Here is a 23,391-nt window from a genome sequence, read left to right on the forward strand (position 1 = left end):
TGGATTCCAATCAACGTTGGTCGAGGGTTGAGGGCACTGATGCACTCTCCTGTCCTTTTTGATTTTACTGTAATTTGTAATTCTAAAAAATCTCCATTATCAGAATGACGACAGCTAGCTAGCTAGCTAGGTGCATGGAACGCACTTTTTCTTATATTTCTTGTCTGATACTTAGTTTGCCATCTGATCCCTACGTAAATAAATGGGGTAGTTGTTGAAAGCTTCTTTGGGGTTTAAGTGTGGGTTCGATTTTTTTAGAAAATGTAATTTTTTTTTTTTTGAAAGAATTTTAGAAGTGACATTAGTGGTGTCAAGATTTACCACCTTAGTTATTTGGGCACATCTCGCAATTTATTTTTTCAGTATAGCTCTAACGGTAGAGTGGCTGAGAACACCATTAATGGGACATAATTCAAAAAAAAAAAAAAAGTAAATGGGATAGTTAGTGAGTATTTTTATATATGTTTTTATTTTACAGAATACTTTACAGGGATGATATATCGCGATATTTTGACATCAAAATATCGCGATATTTCGTAATATATTTTATTCATCCCCTTCTCTCTCTCCCCCTTCTCTCGTCCTTATAACTGATCACCCATCGTCGTTCTTTGCCTCAGTCGCCTTGCGTGTTCTCGCCGTCGCCTCAGTCGCTACAACCTTTTCTACCTTGCCTCGTCGTCTCTATTGTCTCATCACGTCGCCTCGATTGCTAGGGTCGATGGTGTGCGAGAGAGAGACGGAGGAAGAGAGAAATATTATTGGGTCATTTAACTCATTTATTATAAGAATAAAATGGATATTTTTATTGTTGTGTAAGTGTGTAAGTGTTTATGTAACACACGACTCATACTTTCTTGAGATAATTTTTGACTTATAAAACAATGGTGGCAACTGGGAAAGCGATACTTTTGTGTCTATACATACAAGTTGTTTCTTGCCCCGTTGTTGGCATACACGTACGCTATCTACTTTTCCCTCTCACCTTTCCGGCGCGGGAATGGGCTCCATGCAAGCACTCGTTCATGTCCTCCTCGTCTCTTTCCCCGGCCAAGGCCACGTTAATCCTCTTCTCCGCCTCGGCAAACTCCTCGCCTCCGGCGGCCTTCTCATCACCTTCTGCACCACCGAAAGCTTCGGCCGGGAGATGCGCAAGGCCACCAACATCGTCGACGGGGAGCTCACCCCCGTCGGCGACGGTTTCATCCGCTTCGAATTTTTCGACGACGGCCTCGATGAGGAGGACCTCAAGCGCCTCGACCTCGACCAGTACTTGCCTCAGCTCGAGCATTTCGGCAAGGAGTTGATTGGCCGGATGCTCCGGAAATACACCGGCGAGAACCGTCCGGTTTCCTGCCTCATCAACAACCCGTTCATTCCTTGGGTCTCCGATTTGGCCGGGAGCCTCGGCCTCCCCAGCGCCATGCTCTGGGTCCAATCCTGCGCCTGTTTCTCCGCCTATTACCATTATTTCCACGGCTTGGTTCCTTTCCCTAGCGAAGCACAGATGGAAATCGACGTCCAGTTGCCATCCATGCCTCTTCTGAAGCACGACGAGATCCCCAGCTTCTTGCACCCTTCGACTCCGTATCTGTTTCTCAGGCGAGCCATCCTGGGCCAATTCAAGAACCTGTCGAAGCCGTTTTGCGTTTTGATGGACTCTTTCCAGGAGCTCGAGAAAGACAACATTGAATACATGTCGAGGTTTTGCTCCATCAAGCCGGTTGGGCCGCTCTTCAAGCTCAGTAAACAGACGAATTCCACGGTTACTGGCGATTTCTTGAAGGCGGATGACTGCGCCGCCTGGCTAGATTCAAAGCCGCCATCGTCGGTGATTTATATATCGTTTGGCAGCATCGTGAGGTTGAATCAACAGCAAGTGAACGAGATTGCTCACGGGCTTCTGGCTTTGCTTTCTGGAGATGAAGTTGAAGTTTCGTTCTTGTGGGTTATCAGGCCTCCGGCTAGCGAGGGTTTTGGCTCCGACAAGATCGATTTACCCGATGGGTTCTGGGAGAAAACCGGCGACAAGGGCAAAGTGGTACAATGGAGCCCACAAGAGCAGGTTGTTAAAATATTTTCTGGACAGTAATAATTTTGCCCCCGCCATCCAATCCAATAGCCCGGATTAATTTATAGAGCACGTGAAATTCCTTTTGCTCTTACCCTCTTGTTCACTTAGCAGGTTAGGGAAGGGCAAAATAGGAATTTTACGTACTTGACAAGGGGTATCCGGCCACTTACTCGGCAAAAATTTCTTATTACCCATGCGACTCTTTTGTATGAACCAGGCAAAACAAATTATATTTTTGTGGGCTATGATTTGAATTTTTTATTATTTTAATTATACTATTAAAATAATATTTTTAAGTTAATACAATTTTTACATTTTAATTCTTTTACATTAACTTTTTATTATTTTAATTATATTTATAAATTTATATTTTTAAATTAATTTAATTCTTATATTTTAACGTGAATAAAATTTAATATTTTAAGAGTTAAATTTATTTTAAAATATAGATTTAGAAATTCAAATTATCGAAAAAAGGAGTAAAATTTCATCAACAAAAAAAATTCAAAAAATATGAATTTGGCCGTACAAATAATGTTTGATTCGAGAATTAATAATGGCAAAATAAAGTCATTTTTCTTGTATTTTTTATATCGACATCGACTTCATCGATCTTTCTTCTTTTTTGGCAAATCAAGGTGTTGGCCCATCCGTCCACGGCGTGCTTTGTGTCACACTGCGGCTGGAACTCGACGATAGAGGCGATGGCAAGCGGTGTACCGGTGGTGGCGTTCCCGCAATGGGGGGATCAAGTGACCGACGCCAAGTACTTGGTTGATGTGTTTAAGGTTGGGATTAGACTGTGTAGAGGCGAGGCGGAGAACCGAGTAATTTCGAGGGAAGAGGTCGAGAAGTGCCTGCGCGATGCGATCGTCGGCCCCAAGGCAATAGAGATGAAAGCAAATGCCCTCAAGTGGAAGAAGGCGGCAGAGGAAGCAGTGGCGGAAGGTGGCACCTCCGACCGGAATTTCAAAGCCTTTCTAGAAGAGGTTAGGACGGGCTCGGCATTGAAAACTAGTCCAACTGTCTAAGGTCTACTAATAATGGTAATAATTCTAAACTTTCAATTTAATAATAATAATAATAATATCCTTGTATTGTATTATGTTCACAACGTTACGTATTAGTACAATTCAAATTAGTTGTGGGTAGTAAACTTGACAATTAAAAATATCATAATTTTGTAAATGCGTATTAAATTATTTAATTGAGCATTATTTCATGTTCTTTTTATTATGGGTTTATATGAATTCAAAGGAATATATAGAGTTTTATGAATGGAGACAGATTCATTTAAATTAATCCATTACCAAAGATATATTTAATAAAAATTAAATATAATTTTCTGTATAAGCAATACGTTTAAACTCCTTTATTACAGGGGATGATTACTCAGTTTTAAAGGTAGCATAAACCACACTCGAACCCTAATAATAAAATATATTAGCATAAAGACAAGGATGGTATCTTGTTTTCTTGGAACCCACGTGAATGTCACGGACTCATGGTTGTCCCCTTGGCTTTTGATTTCAGACAAAAAGGGCAAGGGCAAATTAAACACTCGGACACTTTACTTCCATTGTAAACATCATTAATGGCATCAGAGGGTAAGTGGCATTATTTAATTATAACAGTTAAAAGTGTTTTAAAAAGTTGCCTGCGATTTATAATCTTAATTAATTTTTGCATTCACAACAAATATTAAAGCAACCCTTAAAGCTTAATCTCATGGTCATGGGTGGGTAGGAATTAGGTTAGATTCTTCTGTATGTATGCATGTATGATGTAAGTTTTTAACTCCTTTTAATAAAATGAGAAATCTTGATAGATAGATGTTGATTTAGTCAAAATTACAAAGTACAAACGTGTATTATTTTTTTTAGCACTTTGACATTTTCTAATCTAATACCTCAACTTCAATTAACTAATAAATTTCTCAAATTTAATTAATGTCATTATCACCAACTCACTTGCGACAACCAGACTATCGATCAACTTCATTACAAAAATGCTATACTTTTAAATAAATTCGATGAATAACTCTTATAAATTGATAAAAATTTTATAATAATTTTATCTAAAATTAACAATAGATAAATAACTTTGGTCTATGATTATTATAAATTATTTTTAATTTTGAATAAAACTATTATCAATCAATTAGTGATTTTTTTTTAAATTTATTTGTGAGTATGGCGTTCCTTCTATATATAACATGTAATGAAAGTTTTATGACAAATAATTTTTTTTGATATATATAAATTATAATTTATATTTTTAAAATTGTTATTAAAAAATATTTTTGATGATAATTTTTTTTTTTTGTGAAAAGACATTTCCTATTAAGAAAGATAAATGAATTTTTGTATTTTTAGCTAATGCGTAAAGTTCCCAGGTTATTAGATGTACTCAATAAATTTACTTTACTAATTAGTTGATTTAATTATTCCCCATTGACTTTGTCTAGATGATTAGACAAATTCTAAAGTTGAGATTAAAAAGGCTCTTAGTGTAAATCGAGTTGTATCTCCACTAACTACAATTATACACTTTACTAATTAATTACTTAATAATCCATTAATTCTCTTTTGTGAAAACTTGCCAAACTATCCCAGATGGGTTAGATTTTTTATCGGCTAAAGACATATTTAGCCCCTTCACCTTTTCTAATTTAACCATTTTACAGTGATTTTGAATTTTTAAGTGTTTAATAAGTCTCAAATGAAAAGTTAAGGGGGTTGATAGGTCCCTTCTTAAATTCTGGAGACAAAATGATTAAATCAAAAAAGGTGAAGGAGCTAAATACGCCTTTAGCCATTTTTTATCCCTTGCCAACGTTACCTTTTGATTATGGTCGGTGGTCATCATCATATTAATCTTTATGCATTTACAAGAAAATTGATAAATACTACTATTGTAAATTAATCATTCAAAATGGTACTATTAGATGTCAGCGTAATTAGTCTTTTATAATAAAGGTAGTTTAGTCTTTTGATTTTTTTATTTATTATTATTATATATATATATTCTCCCTGTGTTCTATTTCTAAACCCTAACTTTGGTGGCTCATTAGCAGCCTTGTTCTTCTTTCTCTTTCATCTTTTATTTCTTCTTCCTTTGTTTGACTTACACATTGGAATTACTTTGGTTTAAATTATTCACATGGTAAAAAATTATGAGGCTATGTTAATGGAATGATTGTGCGACCTAAGAATATTGTTGCTAATTATGAGACATAATTAGATACTTGTGAATCAAACAATGCAAAAATTCTTACTTGGATTTACAACTCTTTAGAGCATTTCATTAGTACACAGCTGGCAAAGTATGAAATAACAAAAAAGGTTTGGGATCACTTGCAGAAGTTACACACTAAGTCTAACTTTACAAAGTGGTATCAATTGAAGAATGAGATATAGGCTTTAAAACATAAGAATATGAGTATTTTGGAGTTTTATGCTACTATGATTTCAATTTAGGATGAATTGGCGCTTACAGAATCGATAGGATTAAAAGTATGTCTGGACTATATTACTTATAGAAAAGAGCAAAGATTGGTTCAGTTTTTTATGGCACTTCGAAGTGATTTTGAGAGACTTAAAGGCTTCATCTTGTATCGCACTCCACTTCCCTCAATTGATTCAGTTGTTAGTGAATTTGTAATTGAGGAAACACGTTTGAAATCTTTATCAGTAGAGGTATCTCTTTCTCCACTTAACACCTCAGTATTGGTTGTACCTTCTCAATCATCTGTGTAGAATCTGAATAAATGTGATATGCGAGTTGCTAGCGATGAGTGAAGCTTTTGCCATCAAAAGGGACATTGGAAGTCTCAACATCCTAAGTTATTGAAGAAACATCAATCTTCACAGAGCCAACAATAATCACAACAACGATTTTATCGTTCCAATGCTAACACAGTAGCTGTTGTACCACCTTGTGACTCTTTTATACTTGGAGCACCATATTTCTTTGGTCCCTTGTTAACTAATCTACTAGAGCAATTTCAAAAGTTCCTAGCCACACAACCACATGCTGTGTAAGCCTCTACTCATACAAGTTTGTCATCCCAACGTCCTTCGGGTATTTCTTCCTCATGGATCTTTTGATTCATGAGGAAGCACATGTCATTTGACTTAACATCTTTTGATTCTGTGTGTCCCTCTAACTCATTTCTGTTTGTTATGACTGTCGATGACACCCCATTGCCCTTGGCAGGTGTTGGTTTTCTTAACACACATAATTTATCACTTTCAGATGTTTATTATGTTCCATCTCTTACCTTGAATTTTATCTTTGTTGGTCTGTTATGTGATTCTGGTTACTCGGTTCAATTTTCCTCTATTACTTGTTGTGTACAGGATCCTCGATCTTAGAAGCTATTTGGGATAAGCCGTAAACAAGAAGGGCTATATGTTGTGGACAATCTTAGACCACCACATATTGTTGCATTTGGTGTTGATTTGTTATATTTCTCTTTGAATTCCTCTTTTTCTAGTTTTTATTTATGGCATTCTCGTCTTGGACATGTTTTTACTAGTTGTTTAAAATTTTTAGTTTGTACAGGTCATTTGGATAATTTGTAAACTCATGACATTTCTGGCTATAGTGGTTACAAATTAGCTAAATTTCCTGCTTTACCTATTACTTGCAGTGTTTCTTATTCAGTTGCACCCTTTGATCTTGTTCATTATGATGTTTGGGGACCAACTCCTATTGATACAAAAGAATAGTCTAGATATTATGTCTCTTTTATTGATGATTATAGTCGCTATTGTTGGGTTTATCTTATGAATCAACATGATTTTCTTCCTATTTATCGTTTGTTTATAGCACTTGTTAAAACTCAACATTCTGTTGTAATTAAGTGTTTTCGATGTGACTTGGCTAGGGAGTATACAACAACTGATTTTTTTTTACATTGCTTGCTTCTGATGGGACAATTCACCAAACTTCTTGTACTGACTTCTCGCAACAAAATGGTGTTGCTAAACGAAAGCATAGGCACATTGTAGAAACTTCTCGTTCTCTTCTCTTGTGTACCAATGTTCTTAGTGAATTTTGAGCGGAAGCAGTTCTCACCGTTGTTTCTTTAATTAATAAGATTACATGTTCTCACATTTCGGGTTTGTCCCCCTTTGAAACATTGTTTGGGCATCCTCCTAATCATTCCTTATTGGGAGTTTTTGGTCGTACTTATTTTTTCATTTGTCCTAAAGTAGAACGTAGTAAGGTGACTTTATGTTTTGCTATTTGTGTCTTTTTAGGTTTGGGGGAGGGCCAAAAGGGTTATCGTTGTTTTGATCCCATCAATCAAAAATTATATATTTCTCGTCATATTGTGTTTCATGTGCATATCCCATTCTTCTCAATTTCTGATAATACTCATGATGTGACTGAAAGTAAAGCAAGATCGCTACAGGGCAAACAACGTAGTTCAAAATTTTTGAACCTTACCCCGATCCCGGCGATTGGATCAACGTCGAAATCAAATCATTCACAAACAAATAAATAAATCTAACCTTTAGATTATCGAGTCGTTCGCGGATTCGAGCCGTCCAAGCGTCCGGCCTCTAACTCGTGATACGCGGCACGCATCCGTTGGCAAGGAGAGCGGAATAGGAGTGCTAGCTCCTTCTCCTTTGCGCGGCTTGTGTATGGACGGTAAAAGAACACCCACGTTTCAAATCGATGCCAAAAGAAACGGGGAAGAGTGAACGGCAATGCGTTTTTCAACTCTTGAAAAACGACACCAAAAATCACCTCTATAATGGGCAACCTATAAAATGATATTTATAATGAAATATCCTAGGGTTTCTAAAACCCTAATGGATTGGGCTAGCCCATTAATTCTAATTTAATTAGAATCATAAGTGGGCTTATTCTAGTCCAACTAGAAATATAATTAAATGGCCCAATCCTTTTATAGGTTAAATAAAATATTATGGCCCAAATCTAATTCAAGCCCAAATATATTTTATTTAATATTTGGCCCAAATCTAATTTGGTCCAAATATAATATTTAATATTTGGCCCAAATCTAATTTGGTCCAAATATAATATTTAATATTTGGCCCAAATCTAATTTAGTCCAAATATAATATTTATTTTAATATTTGGCCCAAATCCAATTTAGTCCAAATATAATATTTAATTTAATATTTGGCCCAAATCTAATTTAGTCCAAATATTAACTTAAGCCCAAAAATATTTTATTTCCTATTTGCCACTCCAACAAATAGAAAATCATTAAATTAGAAACTCCTTCCTAATTTAATCAAATGTCATTTTTAGGAAACTCTTTCCATTATGACGACTCCTCGTCATATCGACGTCATTACGTCTATTGGTTCTTTTCCCGTGAGAACCTACGACGGCACAACTTCTTGCCGAAGTGTCCCACTTACCCATACGTCCACTCTCCTGGTTTAAGCCAAGGACCGTGCCTATTGCGTATGACTCATTAAGCTTCCGAATATGTTGGCAATGTGTAGGTACGAACACATAAGACAAGATTGGTCTCTAGCAAGGTGTCATGCCTACCCAATTATTCAGAAGGATTCATAATCCGCAAATAACCTTTTACGAGCATGGTTACCGTGTAATACGATCCTCTCGTCAATGCATCTTATGTGATCTCAAGTATGGCGATGTGTTGCTTGATAATGATCACATGAGTTTTCTTCGGTCTTTCGGATATCTTCACTTAATAGAAAGTGAATCAATAACTCCTTATTGATCTCTTTCACCATGGCCATGGATTTAAAGTGAATATCCACCGAAGGCGCCTTAGATACATCATCCTCTATCAAGGGATAGACGAGTCCCATCTTGGCTATGCACCCATCTCCATAAGCCTCATGATATACCCAACGATCGCCCACGTGCAGCCTTTGTCTAGCCCCATCGAAACGATGTCAAAGCATACCGGTCTTCTTATGAGATGACCGTGACAACCTCAGGTCCAAGGATTAGTTACACCCATCTCGTATGAGAATTCCATCAACATTTAACCAAAATGGATTCTCATGGCGAGTCATGTCCAGTGACACGTTCTCCAACATTGGTCACCTATGTACTTGTCTAGGCATCCCCATGCCTATGGGTGTGAGACCCCCATTACTATCACATAGCAAAAACATAGCACATACAAGTCTTACCGTAATTGTCAATGTCCATTCTTGACATTGCTACGACTTGGGACGTTTAATGATGTCTATAAACTGTGATGCATCATCTCACATCTTTATAGATTATTCACAGTATACATCATATGGACTTCTATCTAGTTTCATTCGGTTATTACAATAATAACAAGAAACTAATAGAATGACTTCTTGTGAATTTGAATAACTCCTTATTCAAATAATAACATGATTACAATTGTCAGTGTACAACATGCCCAATCTGATTGGGTCTAGAGCACCTACACTAACAGTGACAAAGTCTGACCTCATTCGTATTGACCCATTCTCTGATAATATTGATAGCCAAGTACACATACACTGACTCAGGACGTCCTTACTCCTTCTATGGCCTTTCAAGTAACGCCTGAGACTGTTGATCCTGTTCATGCTCCTTCTCCTGCTCCTCTACCTCTGCCTCCTCCTCAATATCCTCAATGTATTCATAAGTCCACTCAATTACCTAATTTTTCTTATTCTTGTTATTCAGATTTCTTTCATTATGTCTTAACTTCTATTCACAAACTTTCTAAACCCTCTTCCTATAAAGAAGTTATTCTAGATCCTCTTTGGCAACAAGCTATGACTAATGAACTTTATATTCCACATAAAAAAACACTTGGGACTTGGTTTCGCTACCTCTAGGTAAACATGATATTAGTCTTCGTTGGGTTTATAATATCAAAACAAAATCTGGTGGTTCAATTGAATTATGTTATAAGGCTAGACTAGTTGCTAAGGGGTTTACTGGCTGCACTCTCACCCTGCAATTAAAACACAATAAAAAAAATACAGTAAAACTTTTATATATATATATTTATTTTGGTGAGACGTTTATACTCATCAGTGTACGAGCGCAGTTATAGTCCAAATTTAAATTTATATTTTCTGGATGAGTCCAAATCGTCCACTGAGAGATTTATTTATGCCCAAAAAAAAATGTCACGCACACCCATTTGGACGAATTGGCAACAAGATTTTTTTATGGATTTTTAGATGACAGATACTAGGAAATAAAGTAAGGCAGAAGTTGAAATAAATGCTAAAGGTGTGAATATGAAATTGGACAGCACTTGAGTTAAGATAATTTCAGCACCAACCCGTTGATTCCAAAATTTTAGCAGAAAATATTAGCAACATTAATTTAATTTCAGATATGAGAGTTTGTTATTAAATGCAATTAGAGATGATGATAGCTCTAGTTTAAGCAATCCCCATACATGATATGCGGGATTTTAGTTTAAACAACTACTATAAATTCGATTGTAATTAATACACAAAACAACTAAATTAATCATCCGGATTTGGGTATGATAACGTTTCCAGTTCTAGTAACTCTCATATATGGTATGGAAGCTCTAAGTTAAGCTTATGCTCCAATCCAAACCTAGTGATTTTTCAATAATTAATACACGCTCATACTGAAAATTAAATTAATGTTACTCATTTAAAGTGAATCTTTCTTTGGAAATCATTGGCGTTGGACACTGTCATTGCCTTAACCCAAGATTGAATTTAGTTACTCATCTCCATTTGAAAGTTAATTAACAGGAATTTAAATGGCGTAATTTAAATAATAGAATTTAAATGACATGAATTAAAATGGTAGAAATTAACCGGCCATTTAGGCGATAGATAATTTAAATGACAGGAATTAAAATTGCAGAAATTTAAAAGCATAAATTAATCGGCCATTTAGGCGGTGGATAATAAAGTAACAATAAATGACATAAGAATTTAAGAGAAGAAAGAGAGAAAGTAAAATTACAAGAGAAAACAATAAAGAAAATAAGAGAGAACAAAGCAATTCTCAAATAGAGAATTCTAAGAAAACAACTAAGCTTTTATTCAAGGATAATAATTTCCTTATAAGTTCAACCAAATGAGCTATTTATAACCCACAAGATGCAATACAAACCACACAATTTCAATTATTCAATTAGATATAATTATATCTAATGAGCACTCACACACTTAAAGTTAAATGAATTTTAGCTATAATACACACCTAAAGTTAAATGAATTTTAGCTAAAAAAACACACATAATAAAGCACTCATAAAATAAATATTTAAAAAATAAAAAAATAAATTTCTACAATTGGGTTTTTTATCTTCATTAGGATAAAAAAAAAAAAATGCTTGGGTTTTCTCCAAATGATATCTTCCATGGATTGCTTAAATTGGGCCTTAAACATACGCTGGGCTTTAATTCTTCAATCCAATTTGAGTCTCTAAGCCCACATTCTTCATGTCTGCAAGCAAGCAATTGAGTGTTATTAATAGATTATATTATATATATATATATATATATTACATGCACACATATATTAATGTATTATTATTATTATTATTATTAAATTTTACTTTAGAACTTCATTTCATTCATTTTTCAATTTAAACTTGTATATAACCATAAAATATGTATTAATATCTAATTTAAGCCAATTTTAAGATCAAAAGAAGGGTGTAATTATAACAGAATTTTTATAAAATTAACCACTAATAATTTACTCATCAGTATGGTCTAGATTATATGGAAACCTTTGCTCTTATTCCCAAGAAGACCATTGTCCGTATACTTCTTATAGTTGCATTTGTTCGTCAGTGTAGTCTCCCTCTATTGGATTTTAAAAATGCCTTCGTGAATGCGAATCTTTAAGAGGACATTTATATGGTTCCTCCGCCCCGCCTGGTGTTTCTCATCATACTGGATATGTTTGCAAACTCAAGAATGCACTTTATGGTCTCAAATAGGCACCTCGTGCCTAGTTTGAGAGGTTTTCTACTATTATTGCCTCTCTTATGTTTACACTTAATCATCATGACTTTGCCCTATTCTTTTGATGCACTCCAGTCGGTCGCATTCTACTTGTATTATATGTTGATGACATGATTATTACTATTGATGACGGTGATGGGATTGTTGATTTGAAGTCTGAGTTGGCTTGTTGTTTTGAAATGAAGGAGTTGGGTCCTTTATCTTTTTTTTTGGAGATCGAAGTTGCTTATTCTCCTAGAGGTTATTTTCTTTCTTAGTCTATGTATGCTATTAATGTTATTAAGCGTGCTCATTTTACTGATACAAAAACCGTTAACACTCATCTTAAGTCCAATGCTCAATATTCACCTTCTGATGGTGTACTCTTGACAGATCCCACTTTGTATCGCACTATTGTTGGATGTTTGGTTTATCTCACCATTACACGTCTCGATATTGCTTATGATGTACACATTGTTAGTTAGTTTGTTTCCACACCTACTACAATTCACTGGGCAGTTGTTGTTTGTATTTTGCATTATCTTCGCGGTACTTGCTTTCAAAGTCTTTTGTTTCCATCGACCTCTCATTTGGAACTATGTGCATACTCTGATGCTGATTGGGCCTATAACCCTATTGATCATAAGTTCACTACTAGCTTTTGTATATTTTTTTGTGATTCTCTTATTTCTTGGAAAAGTAAGAAACATACTGTTATTTCTCATTTTTCTACTAAAGTAGAGTATCATGCTATAGCATCCACTACCACTGAGATTGTCTAGTTGCGTTGGTTATTTGCAGACATGGGTGTTCATCTTTCCTCTCCAACCCCTATGTATTGTGACAATAAAAGTGTTATTCAGATCTCTCACAACTCTGGGTTTCATGAACGCACGAAGCATATTGAGATTGACTATCATCTTATTTGTAATCATCTACAACATGGCACTATTTCCTTACCCTTTATGTCTTCGTCATTGCAGCTTACTGACTTCTTTACGAAGTCTTATCTAGTTCATCGTTTTCGTTTCTCGTTGTTTCTTATTGTAGCATCATGAGTTTGAAGGGGGATGTTAGCGTAATTAATCTTTTATAATAAAGGTAGTTTAGTCTTTTGGTCTTTTGTTTATTGTTGGATATATACAGATTTGTTCTCCTAGGGAGTAGGGCCCACACACCCTCTCTTTTTTTACCCACGTTGGGCAAACGTTATGTTGCCCAACACGAGTAATATAACATTGTCGTGTATATATATTCTCTTTGTATTTTATTTCTAACGAAATCGTTATGTTACTCGCGTCGAGCAACATAACATTTGCCCGATGCGAACAACATCAAAGGGGGTGTTGGCCCCCCCTCCCAAGAGAACATTTTTGCTATTTCTAAACCCTAACTTTGGTGGCTCAATAGCAACCTTGTTCTCCTTCCTCTTTCTTTTTTTTGTTCTTCTTCCTTGTTTGATTTACACATTGAAAATACTTTAGTTTAGATTATTCACATTAGAATCAGAATTTGATAGTAAGTTATAGTTTTGGTGAATTCAAAATCTCGAATCTTTGACTTCCACTTTATATTATGAGTGGTATAAATTTATTTATTAAAAAATAATAATAAATACCATATACATAAGAAAATTAATAAGTACAAAATATTTCAATCATCTTGCATGGTGGCATCCAACTTATAAACTTGAGGCTAATTTTCGAGAACGTGATTGTGTACAATTGCTTATAGTTAGTATTTTATTTTTTTTCAAATTTCGATCATCTTCTCTCGCTGACAATCAATGATTGTGCTCATGAATAAAATGAGTTATCCTCCATTAGCCTTGCTCATCAACTATAAATCAAATTATTGCTTTACATCATATTCTAGCATCTTGACTTCATGAATGTTGTCTCGTTTGCTTGTTTGGCATTTTTAAATTCCTATTTTGAACAATAAAAATTCTTTGTTCAAACATTATTTTGATATTGAATCTTGTGCGTGCAAAATCTCAACCGAACCGGAAAAAAAAAAAAAAAAAACTCAAAAAAATAAAAATAAATAACCAAACAAACCATGTCTCACTCAAAATTATGCGTGATAGAAAGAATTCATAACTAACCATGTCTCAAAAAAAAAAATTGTTTTTAGTCGCTTTTCTAAAAAAAAAAACTAATTACACTTTATAACCACTTAAACAAATTAATTACACTCTATACCTATTTTTTTTTTTTTTTTAAAAACTGTACTTAACTGGAAATATGATAAGATCAAAACTGACTGACTTAAAACTTAAAATAAATCACAGACTTACAAAACTAATTGACAGAGTCAAAACTGGTAAAGTGGTTGTTTTTAGAAATTAATTTGTTTGAGTGACTAAAAACGTTTTTTTTCAAAAAAATGGCTAAAAATGAATTTTTTTTTTTTTTTAGACATGGCTAGTTTTTGCAATTTCCACTCCCGCTATAATTAATTAATGTAGTCATTCTATTGCAAATGAGACAAAGAGTGAAAATAATGCCTCTCTATCCAATAGATCTCGACCATTTCTTTAAATATCAAAAACAAATATATTGTCTAATTAAAAAAATGCCACTAACTTGTTTATCAACTAAAACTATACAACAACAAAACATATCAATATAACAAAATACAAAATCACAACAAACTCTAATACGCCCTTTCAAGATGGACTATGTATGTCATAAACGACCATCCTGGCTAACAAATGAAACAAATGAGCTGTTGGTAATGCTTTGGTGAAGATGTCATCCAACTAATGTTGTGATCGAATGGGAAGCAACTTAATAAGGCCTACAGCAGCTTCTCATAAATAAAATGACAATCCAATTCGATGTGCTTCATGTGCTCATGAAACATCGGATTGTTAGCAATGTGAATGGTAGCCTGGTTATCATAGAAAAGAAAAGCAGGAAGTAAAGTATGAACATGAAAATCTAGTAATAATTAAGTGATCCAGATCAATTCACCTGCAGTGGATGCAAGTGCCCTATATTCATCATTTGCAGGTGAACGAGAAACAATACTTTGTTTCTTAGCCTTCTATGAAACCATAGAATCACCAAGAAAAATACAAAATCCAATAATAGACTGCCTTGAGTCCAAAGAGGATCCCCAATCAGTATCAAAAAAGGCTCTAAGCTGAAGCGAGGAATTAATAGAGAAAAACAAACCTTGATCGGGGGCTATTTTAAAATACTGTAAGAAATGGTGGGTAGCATATAAGTGAAACTGACAAGGCTGTGAGATAAACTGACTGAGCTTATGAACAGTAGGTAATATCAAGGCGAGAAACCATAAGATAAAGTAGCCTACCGATAAGCCTTTGATACACCAAAGGATCTGGTAATAAATGTTAGAACAGTAGGTTCTATGGCACACACCAAGAGGGGGGTGAATTGGTTATTTTAAAAACTTGATTTAAAACTTTGAAATCCTTTTGATTGAAAGTAAAAATTCAATGCAAGTGAGGATAATGAAATGCTAGCAATGATAAATATATCAAGTACACAAGCATAAGAAAACACAAGGATTTATAGTGGTTCGGCTTAACCAAGCCTAATCCACTACCTTAGCTCCTCACTAAAGATTTTTCAAACCATCCACTAAAACCCCCTACTTAAACCAAGTAGGTCCTCCAGTCCAAGACTAGGAAATACAACCTCTTGCTCATACAAGCAAGCCCTCTAGCACCTAGTTAGGAAAAACAGCCACTTACTTCAACGAGCAAGTCTTTTAGCACAAAGCTAGGAAAAATTTAGAAATATAGAATATGAGAGAATTTAAGAGATGAATCTCTTAGTTACAATGTCTCTCAAGATTAAACAAGGCTTAATTGAATGAATTTACAATGATAGAACAAAGCCTTGGAGAGAAAATACAACAGTGAAAGCGCAAAGATTGTAAGCTTCGAGTAAAAATGATTTGAACTCTTTAGATCAACTCGTTCCCATCCATTAGCCTTCTCTTGATCATCCATGACTTGTATTTATAAGCTTCCCAAGAGATTGAAGAGAAATGTAGCCGTTTTTGACCGTTGGAGTTGAAAAACTAACTGTTAGAAGCTTTCTGTAAAAGATATAGTCGACATAAGAAAATGCATAGTTGACTATTTTTACAAATAAAACAAAACATAGTCGACAGACAAAAACGCATAGTCGACTATCTTATAACACAAAAATCCTATAGTCGACAGATACATATGCATAGTCGACTATTGCAAAAATGTGAAGAAAATTTTGAATTTTATGAACAAAAATAGTCGACAGATGAAAAGCCATAGTCGACTATCCTTACTTGATAGTCGACAGATACAAAAATAGTCGACAGAATCCTTAAATAGTCGACAGATCAAATCAGCATAGTCGATTATCCTTATACATAGTCGACAGCACTAAACAACATAGTCGACTATCTTCTTGGAAAATCTGGAAACTTAACAGATAACATGAGAAGCACACTTGATTAATACAAAACATCACCACATATTTACAAAGTAAATGTCCTCATTTTGTTTAATTTATATTTTACCTTCCATTTACTTTAATACATAAATGTAAATAAGAAAGTACCCCTCATTTGGATTCAATAAAAATATCAAAAAAATCAAAATCCATAAGAATAAAAAAGTAGAATTTGGATTTTAGTAGGAACTTAGGATTTTGCGATTTTACCACCTCCAAGATATACACTTTTCATTTCTTGAAAAATTCGTTAAAAATCATTTTATCACTAATGAATGTTAGTTATTGAATTACTAGGAGTTAGTTTTCTAAAAAGAAAACATTTCATATATGTCTCCTTATAAGGTACTAGTTTTCCAGACTTAGAAAAATATTGAAACGATATCAAAATGAGTTTCAAGACATGATGCATGAACTAAAGGATTTTTCATACGATTAAGTTTCAAGCCAAAACCTTTCATGCATGTTTCAAAATATGAAAAACTTATATTGAAAACCTTTCATTTGAATTTCTAGTTGGTCTTTTGCCTTAGAACAATTTTAGTTCTATGTTGACCAACGACTTCAAAGCTAATTCGAAAAATATTTTAGGAGATTTTATCATAATACATGTTTATTCACATCTCCATGTATAAGAATATAAATCATTTGGTTTTCATTTTAACAAAGTATTTGAAATTGATTTTTGTTGAAAACCATAAACTTGACTCATGACTTGGGGATAAAACACGATATTGTTTTTCATCATCAAAACTAAACACAAGGGTAGAACATCAATAAATCACCCTCAAATGAACATAATATGGTATTAGGCAACATAGGTAATGAAGTTGGCTTGCAAGCAAGAAAACCAGTATCTTTTAAAAGCTGAAACGTATAATGACATTGAGATAGAGAAATACTTTTAGAAGACCGAGCTATTTTCAAGCCAAGAAAATACTTCAACCGACCTAGATCTTTCAGTTTAAATTAATTATGAAGAAACTCCTTGAGATAACTAATAATGGCAACATTAGGACCGGTGATGATAATATCAACATAAACGAGTAAAGCAACAAAAGAACTACTAGCACCCTTAGTAAATAATGAATAGTCAAACTGAGACTGATGAAACCTATGCTTAATAAGAACCCCAGAAAACTTTGAAAACCATTGTCAAGAAGCATACTTCAAGCCATAAATAGACTTGTGCAGCTTACACACCAATCTCCCTCCCAAAACACGAGTTTTAGGTTGATAACCAGCGGACAAGTCCATATATGTACACTTCTTCAAACAAATCACCATTTAAGAACGCATTATTCACGTCAAGTTGTGCAAGGGACCATTAATGAACAACAGCAAGAGCAAGTAACCTTAATTGTTACCAATTTTGCAACAGGAGAAAATGTATAAAAAAAATCTAAACACTCATGTTGAGTATATCATTTTGCCACTAAACGAGCCTTGTATCACTCTATAGAGGCATTTGATTTATATTTAATCTTGTACACCCATTTACAGCTAATAGAATGTTTATCAGATGGAAAAGAAACAGCTGACCAGGTTTGATTTTGATGCATAGCATCTAGTTTAGCATCCATAACAGCCTTCCAATGAGGAAACTAAATTGCTTGGGAATAATGTTATGGCTCTGGAGTAGAAGAAACTGACAAAATGAAATAATTATGAGAAGCTGAAAGTTTGTCATAGGAAAGATAATCATTCAAGGGAGAAAGAGCCTGAGTATGGGACAATGGCTTACTAGTCAAGAAGCTGCAATGAAAATCTTGAAGGTAAGATGGAGGCTTGATGACTCGGGTTATCCTTTTAACAGGAACAGTAAAAACCATAGTAAATGAAGAACCAAGAACAACCCCCAAATTAGAGGAAGGGATTGGAGTCAAATCATCAGATAAACTTGTATAGGAAGAGGAGATGGAATGGAAGAAGAAGTCAAATGGGGAGATGAAACAGAGTTTAAAATCCATGAAATGACAATATTATTACTCTTGATCCAGGAATTAAGTAGAGTGATATTACCTAAAGGTCGCACAATTGTATCGTTGATGAACCCTAGCTTGTTCTTCACGGACAAAGCAATCGTCATCGAATGGTTCCAAGAAGCATAGTTCTCTCTAGTCAGCAACTGAGAGACAAGGATAAGACCGAGACTATCCAAATGATGGATGAAGAAAGGATTGGAACCGTTGTCAATAGCGAAATGGCTCATCGACGAGGGAGATGTATCGAGCGCGACAAACGCCATAAGAAAATAAATTTTTAGTAGACAACATGAAAAAAAAAAATCTATTCAAAATCGCAAGATCATCAGATGAAATCGATGAGAAACAAGATAAATCAATCAGAGAAAATTGATGATCGAGATAACCATAAATTGTGATGAGATAAAACGAGAACAAGAAAACATGATAATACGACGATGTTGAAAAGAATCGTCGACGAAGAAGAAAACAAAACCAAGATACAAATCACCAAACTCAGAATGCCGGAGAATCAGCAACGGGATGAATCGACACGAATGAAAGGAAAAGCAAAACCCTAATTTTGCTCTGATACCATATTGCAAACGAGATAAAAAGTGAAAATAATGTTTCATCGACCCAATAGATCTTGGCCCTTTCTTCAAATACCAAAAATCTAATACATTGTCTAATTATGAAAATGCCAGTAACTTGGTCTATCAACTATAACAAAACTAAAACTATACATGTTTGAAGCAAACCCTAGCTTATTTTGGGGAAGAAGGTGGGTTAACCCATTAAGTTGTTGGGTCAACCCACTGGGTCAGATTTGAACATATTTGACCCAATCCATTTTTAGATCCATGAACAAATTTGGATCAACAAATCCATGATATGACCCAAAAATGGTGTCGTTTTGCTAACGTGTCCAATAATGGACACGTCAGCAAGCCACATCAGTTGTCATGTAAGCTAAGATAGACACTTGTTGGATCTAGGATAAAATTAAAACAAAAGTGAAAGTTCGATAACCAAATTGAAGTAAAGGTTAAAATTGGATAAAATTAAAAATTGACCATAAGTTCAAGATATATTAGTCTATTCGGCCTATATAAAAAACCCATAAACATACCAAGACGTACTGCTTCATTATTCTATAATTTAACATCCGCATGCATATATTGCCTACTTCTTATACTTGGCCTTGTAGTCGCTCCACAGCTGATCAACGGTCTTCCCAAGCAGCTCAACAAAGTAGCTGGCACTGTACCCACTCTTCATCTTCTTGTTAAGTTTCGCCACAAACCCGCTTCTCAAGCCATCGCAGTAAGCCAGAAACTGGGCTGTAACGTCGTAGCCCTGGTCCCATCTGTCTCCCTGCCCGGCTTTCACCCAATGGCTCGGGGCATACCCAGCCTTCAGTCTCACAAAATCTGCTATTCCTTCCACCAACCCTCCCGGTGCCTGCCCCTTCCCGTCCCACTGCCAAATGTGAGTCATCTCGTGGTACAAAACTCCTGTCACCTCCCTCTTCACGTTGCCGGAGTAACCTCCAATGTACTTGGCGCTGAGGTGAATTTCATTGTTGACGGAATAGGCGACACCGTCCATGTCATCGACGAACAGGGTCACGCGCTGCGGCAGTGGGCTCTTCCTCTCGGCCGGAGAGCTCTGCTGGAAGATCCTCCATATGAAGCTTGTGGCGGACGCCAGCGTTTGCTTGCTGTACTCGGCGCCAATTTCGGTTGTGAAGCGGACACCGCCGGGAGATGTTGCAGCCTTGTTGTTGACAACGTATGTCACGGCATCCGTCGGCTGTGTGGCTGCTAGGATCAATAGATAAGAGAGAAAGAAGAACAAGTTAGCCATGGCTTCTATGTATGTGTCTTGTTTTTGGACAAGAAGCGTATGGTATTCAACATCGTTTATATAGAGGTGGCTGTTGGTCAGCGGCCAAGTTGGAGTTTTGGCTATGCTGGCCTTGCCTCATTTCCAGGAAGGAAAGAGAGAATGGGCCAATATGATGTGATTTTTTTCCAAGAGGTCCAATAATTGGATATATGAAAAATCCACACCATGAAAGCAAAGCTGAATAAAAACTATAATCTGATTCGTTCTTAATATGATCTTATCCTTGAATCTTTCCAGGAAGATATAATATTCTCATATTATAGTTATTTAAAATCTACTTTAAAATCATATATAGAATATATAAATCCTAAGGTTGGGTTCTCTTTGCTTTTCAATTTTCAATTTTGAGTTTTGAATTCATTTTCAATTTTCTATTTTGTTAGTCTATTTTTAGAAAATTGAATACGCATTCTCTTTGTCATTTTGAAAAACTATTTCTCAAAACAGAAAATTAGAAAATATATTCTCTTTGAAATTTTGAAAATAAATTTTTAATTATATTTTATTTAATAAATTAAAAATATTTAATATTAATATATTATTAAAAATATATATATTTTAAAATTAATAAATTTTATAATATTTTTTTCTATTACAATAATAAAATATGAATAAATAAATAAATAAATATATTTTGAGTTTTAAGTTTGTTTTGGTTGAAAATACTCAAAATAATTTTTTGTTGTTTTGAGTTTTCTTTATAATTTTTTTTATTTTCAAAAATATATTTTTAAAAATAATAAAAAAAATGTATTTTTATTATTTTAAAAAATTAAAACTATAAATTATTTAAAAACAGTAAAAACAACTCAATCTTAAGATGCGCGAAAATTTTTGAAGAGTATGGTCTCAACATTTTCAAAATATTCTGTTTTTGAAATATCAAAAAATGTTTATGGATTACTTTTATAATTTTAAAAAAATTTTATAACTGTTTTGTAATATTAAGAAAATATCAAAAATACATTTTTGATTTAGAAATGAATTTTCATCCACAAATAAAGATAAAATTTTGTTCATCTCTAGGTTAAATTTTTTTTTTCTAGAATTTGTTTCCAAAATTTATTTAAATATATTATGAAATTTATGGTTATTTTTATATTGAATAATTATTTTTTATAATTTTTATATTAAAATTTATATTTACAAAAAAAATTATATTTCTTTATTTATGTATCTTCCTACGTTTTTATTTTTTATTTTTTAAAATATTTTTATTTTATTTTTATTTTTATTTTATATCGGACTCATTTTTCATTTTTTTTCAAGACAATAATGAATTCTGTAGTTTAGGAAAAAATCTAAGCAAAAGAAATTGACCTTTTGACCTTTGTGTTTGGGAAATGTATTGGATGGAAGACTAATTATTTATTCAGAAATCCTATTTAAACATTTATTTGTAACATTTTTAATTAATATATTATATATTTACATTAATATAGCATAAAAATACAACAGGTGAATTAAAAAAAATAGCATTTCCGTCTTCCATGATTGCTTCTACGACTTAGGCCACACATTGAAATTTTGACAGGAAAACTACGCAGCCCAGCCTAGCCAATCGCAATGGAAAAAAAAATTGTTGATGGCCCCCTTGAATTTAAGGGTGGCAATACCAAGAAGTATAATGCTCAACCCATGATTAGATTAGTTTAAAAAATTCATGTAAAAGATGATGCACAAACATAGTCACATCAAGAATTATTCTGCCAGACAACACTACCAATTTCTAAAGCCTATGAATTTGAAGGTTGCTTCTACAGAACTATTGCAATTTTCATGAATGCTGAACAGAACAGTAATTAATATTTCTAGAGTCAAACTAGACAATCGATCCAAAAATAACATAAATTGTTCGTATATCAGCAAAACCAAGAAAAGGACTCCAAAAGCAGGTGCGAAGAGAAGAGAACCATGGGTGGTGGGGGTATATATATATCTATAGAAGCTCTTCACAAACTCAGATTCAAATTCAAATGCATAATACATTAACCAGTGACCCGTTAACCCAGAAATTTACATCTGTAGAATAAAAATTGAAGGAAAACAATAGAATAAATGAGTTATAGGCTAAATTCTAAATGTTATGGATTTTATGCATATGATAACATTGTTACTTATATTTACAGCGATTGGTTGTTCTTCAACATGACTTGAATGACCTCACATTTGTTATTCATGTGTGATGGTCAGAATGAACACAGATTTGTAATTTACATATGATTATTTTACACTAAAAAATTAAAGAGATTTGAGAAAAAATTATTCAAAGGAAATGAAAGTATTGTGACAAAAGTTTAGACTTGAGAATATGTGAGAAGTGCAACTAATTAAATAGGTGATATACTTTATATCGATCTTTTAAATAATTATATAGGCGCAACTTACTTTAATAGTAATAAATATTTATAAATTACGAAATATTATTTAGATGTGTAAAGTTCAAGAGAAATAAAAAATTATTAGTCTTAATAATATTATTAAATTAGATTATATAGATTCAATATATGAACCTAACTATATTCAAAGAATGTACATATAATTAATTAATAAAATAATAATATTTAAATTAAAAATAATTTAAAATTTAAAAATTTAGAAATCAATTCAAGAAAATTTTAAAATATTTATTTATTATTATAAATTTAGAAAAATAAAATACTAATCAAAGAAGATGTTAGATTCAACCTTAATATATATATATATATAATATGCTGTGATTGATTAAATAATTTAAAATTTAATGTCAGTGGTTGACTGATTGTTAATGTGCTGTGATTTTTTTCCAAGAGGTACAATAATTGGATAGATGAAAAATCCACACCACGAAAGTAAAGCTGAATAAAGACAATAATTGATTTCACCAAAGTTTTACTTTCAAGCCATTAAGCTGTTACACTGATTCGTTCTTAATCTAATCTTATCCTTTAATATTTCCAGCAATATATATTCTCATATTATAGTTATTTAAAATCTATTTTAAAAACATATGTAGAAGACCCAAGTCTTAGGATGTACGAAAATTTC

General features: G+C 33.6%; 2 protein-coding genes across 4 annotated transcripts; one reads left to right on the forward strand and one right to left on the reverse strand.

Moving 5' to 3' along the window:
• Nucleotides 1-938: 938 nt before the first annotated feature.
• LOC127792981 (gallate 1-beta-glucosyltransferase 84A24-like) lies at nt 939-6,598 on the forward strand. Of its 3 annotated transcripts, none has more exons than XM_052323704.1 (3): nt 939-2,065; nt 2,713-3,120; nt 6,436-6,598. In XM_052323704.1, the coding sequence occupies exons 1-2, from the start codon at nt 1,001-1,003 to the stop codon at nt 3,103-3,105; spliced, it is 1,458 nt and encodes a 485-aa protein (XP_052179664.1). In that variant the 5' UTR covers nt 939-1,000; the 3' UTR covers nt 3,106-3,120; nt 6,436-6,598. The 3 variants fall into 3 exon arrangements, with proteins under 3 accessions (XP_052179664.1, XP_052179673.1, XP_052179654.1); XM_052323713.1 differs by lacking the exon at nt 6,436-6,598 and adding an exon at nt 3,608-3,905; XM_052323694.1 differs by lacking the exon at nt 6,436-6,598 and having other exon boundaries at nt 2,713-3,179.
• A 12,891-nt stretch (nt 6,599-19,489) lies between these two features.
• Nucleotides 19,490-20,325, reverse strand: LOC127803696 (uncharacterized). The gene has a single exon (XM_052340125.1). The coding sequence runs from the start codon at nt 20,320-20,322 to the stop codon at nt 19,639-19,641; it is 684 nt and encodes a 227-aa protein (XP_052196085.1). The 5' UTR covers nt 20,323-20,325; the 3' UTR covers nt 19,490-19,638.
• Nucleotides 20,326-23,391: the final 3,066 nt, after the last annotated feature.

Source organism: Diospyros lotus, chromosome 1, assembly GCF_014633365.1.
Source record: "Diospyros lotus cultivar Yz01 chromosome 1, ASM1463336v1, whole genome shotgun sequence".
NCBI lineage: Eukaryota > Viridiplantae > Streptophyta > Magnoliopsida > Ericales > Ebenaceae > Diospyros > Diospyros lotus.

What these genes read in the sequence shown, in the direction of transcription:
- LOC127792981 (XM_052323704.1), top strand. Translation starts at nt 1,001, where the DNA reads ATGGGCTCCATGCAAGCACTCGTTCATGTCCTCCTCGTCTCTTTCCCC. An exon ending in AATGGAGCCCACAAGAGCAG is followed by an intron (nt 2,066 to 2,712) that starts GTTGTTAAAATA and finishes TGGCAAATCAAG; the next exon opens with GTGTTGGCCCATCCGTCCAC.
- LOC127803696 (XM_052340125.1), bottom strand. Translation starts at nt 20,322, where the DNA reads ATGGCTAACTTGTTCTTCTTTCTCTCTTATCTATTGATCCTAGCAGCC.